The sequence below is a fragment of the Octopus sinensis genome, linkage group LG23, assembly GCF_006345805.1.
Source record: "Octopus sinensis linkage group LG23, ASM634580v1, whole genome shotgun sequence".
NCBI classification, from domain to species: Eukaryota; Metazoa; Mollusca; class Cephalopoda; order Octopoda; family Octopodidae; genus Octopus; species Octopus sinensis.
In genome coordinates this window covers 27,182,097-27,187,096 of record NC_043019.1, presented here as the reverse complement: position 1 = coordinate 27,187,096, position 5,000 = coordinate 27,182,097, and the positions used below count along the sequence as shown (strand labels likewise).

The 5,000-nt window shown below is 40.1% G+C and overlaps 1 protein-coding gene across 1 annotated transcript in view; it reads right to left on the bottom strand.

Annotated features, from left to right (window-relative positions):
* Positions 1 to 5,000, bottom strand: part of LOC115223585 — a 31,070-nt gene that overhangs the window by 3,787 nt on the left and 22,283 nt on the right. Inside the window, exon 2 of the mRNA XM_029794231.2 lies at positions 395 to 461. Coding sequence (XP_029650091.1) covers positions 395 to 461 — 67 coding nt within the window. The remainder of the gene's footprint in view (positions 1 to 394; positions 462 to 5,000) is intronic.

Genomic DNA, 5,000 nt, shown 5'->3' with positions numbered 1-5,000 from the left:
GGTGACTAGTTGATTATATTGACCCCAGTGCGTAACTGGTACTCAATTTATCGACCCCGAAAGGATGAAATGCAAAGTCGACCTTGGCGGAATTTGAACCCGGAACGTAGCGACGGGCGAAATACCGCCAAGTATTTCGTCCAGCGTGCAAACGATTCTACCAGATCACCACCTTAATAACACACACACACACACACACACACATACACACACACACACACACACACATTGTGTCAACCGGGGGTTGGTGCATGCATGTGGGTTGATAGTTAGGTAATATGGTAGGTCTGAGACAACTTTCATGATGGTTCGACTGTGTTAGGGTTTAATAAAAGGGACAGACGCAGCCACACCAGCATCCATAACTGATAAAAAAGAAACACCTCAATCTTACCTGATGTGACGTGCTTAACACCTGTTACGTAGGAAGAGTTTGTTACTGTGATAATGTTCTCATCGAGCTGGAAACAGAAATGTAAAAGAATAAGTTTAGGACGGGCGAAAAATGAAACCAGCATATAAAGGGAGAGAGAAGAAATGCACATGGACGTGTGTATGTGTTGATGGTGGAGTGCGAGACAGAAAGTGTGTGTTGTGTGTGGTGTGTGTGTGAATGTGTGTGTGAATGTGTGTGTGTATGAGAGAGAGAGAGAGAGAGAGAAAGAAAGAGAGAGAGAGCGAAAGAGAAAGAGAGTGAGTGAAAGAGAGAGAGAGAGAAAGAGAGAGTGAGTGACAGCGAACAATTTAAATTTATTTTTCTCGCATCTTTTTTCAGTGATTGACTGCGAGAGAGAGAGAGAGAAAGAAAGAAAGAAAGAGAGTGAGTGAGAGAAGGAGATAGGGAAAGAGAATTTCTTTATTCACCATAAGGTTCTATCTCTCTCTCTCTGATCGGTCGTGTTATTCTTTGCTCCGCAGTAAAAGATTGTTTTTGTGCTGAAATTTTTGAAAATTTGCTGTTTTGGTCGTCGAGACCACTTCTTTTCTGCAGTTACAGCAGAGTTTTGCTGTTCTTTCCCCCTTGTTTCAAGGGGGGAAGCGACGAAAAACATGAATTTACCACCAATTTCTTCCGAGTCGGAGGAAAACTTTGAAAATTTGTTTGAAGGCATGAAGGAGAATATGAGGGAGGAGGAAGGTGAAAGTAAAGAGGCGTCTCACGCGAGCATTACAAAAGCAGACGACAAGATGTCTAGCGAGGCTACTAAACAAGCGGCAAAAAACACGAATTTGCCACCAATTTCTTCCGAGTCGGAGGAAAACTTTGAAAATTTGTTTGAAGGCATGAAGGCGAATATGAGGGAGGAGGAAGGTGAAAGTAAAGAGGCATCTCACGCGAGCATTACAAAAGCAGACGACAAGATGTCTAGCGAGGCTACTAAACAAGCGGCAAAAAACACGAATTTGCCACCAATTTCTTCCGAGTCGGAGGAAAACTTTGAAAATTGTTTGAAGGCATGAAGGAGAATATGAGGAAGGAGGAAGGTAAAAGTAAAGAGGCGTCTCACGCGAGCGTTACAGAAGCAGACGACAAGATGTCTAGCGAGGCTACTCCACAAGAGGAAAAGTCAAATATAAATTTTGCGAGTGCAGCAACTCGCCCCTGTGAAAATATAGTTATTAACAAAGAAGAATTAATGAAATACCAAAGTTTACTAAAAAAAAGAAGGTGATAATGTGAAGTTGCTCCCTCCCGACAGTGAACATTTCATATTTATTTTTTCGCTCTATTTTCGTGAATATAAGTGATGTGACTGAGAGAGAGAGAGAGAGAGAGAGAGAGAGGAAGAGAGAGAGAGAGGACGATGCGAGAGAGAGAGATGAGAGAGAGAGAGAGTATTTTCTTTATTCACCATAAGGTTGAGAAAAAGAGGGGACAAAACAAACGTTGGGTCAGGGTATCGAATGAGACGAAACATATGAATAAACAAAAATTAAAATATATACAATTAAATGAGAATGAGTGATTAACAAAAAATGAAGCGGAGGACGCGGTCGACCCCACAAACCACATTCTCACACTGAAGACTTTGCTTTCTCCTTTTTTACATTCTCGATTAAACAGGTTCTTTCACTCGCAACATACTTGCTATAGACTTCCATCTTTTACGAAACACACTTTGCGACAGGCATTTCTTCTCAGAGAGAGAGAGGAGAGAGAGAGAGAAAGAGAGAGAGAGTAACTGAACATTATTTTTTCTCGCATCTTTTTTCTGTGAATGTGTGTGATTGACTGAGAAGCAACAATTAATAATAAACAGACATCTTGTCGTCTGCTTTTGTAACGCGCGCGTGAGACGCCTCTTTACTTTTACCTTCCTCCTCCCTCATAACTTGTAATAATTTTTTTTTTGTTTTAATAAAAACTAATCTATATATATAAAACTAGATGAGTCTACGATTTTAAAAATAATTTAACATAATTTTTTATTCCATTTTAATGCATATTTTTTCGTGTGTCGATGGCGGCGGAGTTGGCGTCCATGGTCACACCTGCACCTGTTTTGCTTCTCCCCTTCTTCCCCTCCCTCGTGAAGCTGTGGGGAAGGGAGTTTAAGGAAATCAACGTCGTAAAGCGTTGTCAAGGAGACCAGCGTTCTTTTAGAACAACGACTTCATGGCTCTTGAAGACACTAAAACAGAAATGGCTAAGAAAGCCGAATGGCATCTATAAGGGAAGTAACTCTCTAAAATGCTTATATAGTTATTTCCCTTACAACCCGAGCAACGCGGGCGATAATGCTAGTCTTTATATATAAAGTAAAGTGTGTGTCTGTCTCCTACGATTTAGATTCCTAAATACTCCCTATTTTGCGGTGCAGTGTAACCAAAAGCGGGTATCTTATAGTCGTGATTCATATCGAGCCCTTCTGGGTATTAGCGCGCGTCTACGATGAGTCTACGATTTAAAAAAAAATTTACCATCATTTTTCCCCATTTTTAATGCATTTTTTGCTATTATATAAGGGAAGTAACTCTCTAAAAATGCTTATATAGTTATTTCCCTTACAAACCCGAGCAACGCCGGGCGATACTGCTAGTTTTAAATAAAAATTTTCTTGTTCTGTACTTTATCAGATGTCCTGAACTTTTCCAAGTGTAATAACTTGTCCTGTAATTTTCCAGGTTTGCTCGCATTTTTCCATGCAATATTATATATGTAATCTATCCATCCATCCATCCATCCATCCATCCATCCATCATCTATCTATCTATCTATCTATCTATCTATCTATCTATCTATCTATCTATCTGTCTATCTTCTTTTATTCTTTTATTTGTTTCAGTCACTTGATTGGGGTCATGCTGGAGCATCACCTTTAGTCGAACAAATCGACTCCCAGGACTTATTCTTTGTAAGCCTAGTACTTATTCAATCGGTTTCTTTTAGCCGAACCGCTAAGTTAATGGAACATAATCACCCAAACATCGGTTATCAAGTGATGGTGGTGGTGGAGGGGGGGACAAATACAGACACACAAACATATATATATATATACGACGGGCTTCTTTCAGTTTCCGTCTACCAAATCAACTCAAGGCTTTGGTCGACTCGAGGCTATTGTAGAAGACACTTGCCCAAGGTGCCACGCAGTGGGACTGAAGCCGGAACTATGTGGTTTAGAAGCAAGCTTCTTACCACACAGCCACTCGAATTAATTGTATCGCAATTCTTAACATTTATGTATTAACTTTGTTGGGTACCTCACTAGCAGTATATTGGATATATGGTATCCCATGTGGGTTGCATTTACAACCCCCATCTCAATTTGAAACTATATATATATATATATATATATATATATATTATATATATATATATATGTCCATAATATATTTTGGGGTACTCCATGGTTATAAATACATATATATATATATGTATATATATTATTATATATAAACATATATAATATAATATATATATCATATATATATGTAAATATCTATCATCATAAATATACATATATAGGCCACTTCTGCACCTATATATATATATATATATATATATATATAGGCGCAGGAGTGGCCTATATATGTATATTTATGATAGATATTTACATATATATATGATATATATATTATATATATATGTTTATATATATAATATATATACATATATATATATATATGTATATATACATTGGAGTACCCCAAAATATATTTATGGACATACATATATGTAAATAAATGTATGTGCGTGTATATATGAGTATGGCTGTATTTGTTGATCGGTGTGTGCATATAAGTATGCATATATATGTATGTATATTGCGTTTTTTAATTTGATAAATTCTACGGAATAATTTTGCGCGTTTATCTCCCCGGCTGAGCTCTTGGCTCTTCGTTCCCTCCAACGGCGCGCTGACATTATCATCAAACCGGCTGACAAGGTGGAGCTGTAGTGGTGTGGGGCGCGGACCTCTATAGGGCCGGGCTTTCCGCCAACTCAATGACACCCTCCTTCTATTCCCCTCTGCCCTCTAACCCCACACGTAGCTACCAACAGACGGTATCCTCTACTGTCCAATACCTCATCTCGTCCTCCCGTCTCCCCCGCACCGCATCCAACCTAATTGTGCGAACCCCACGTACCCCCACCATTTACTTCCTCCCCAAAATCCACAAACCCAACAACCCTGGCCGCCCCATCGTCTCCGCCTGTAACTGCCCCACGGAGCTCATCTCTAAATACCTCGACCGTGTCCTTGCCCCCCTAGTGGCATCTCTTCCCTCCCACATCCACGATACCAACCATGCTCTCCGGCTTTTCAACTCTTTCTCCTTTCCTCCCGGCTCCTCCAAAATCCTTTTTACTATGGACATCTAAAGCCTCTATACTGTTATCCCTCACCACGAAGGACTGCATGCCCTTCGACACTTTCTTGACCTCCGCTCTAACCCTGTACCTGACACCTCCACACTCATTCGTCTGGCCGAACTTGTCCTTACTCTGAACTGCTCTTCTCGTTCGCGGGCGAGTTCTACCATCAGGTCTCGGG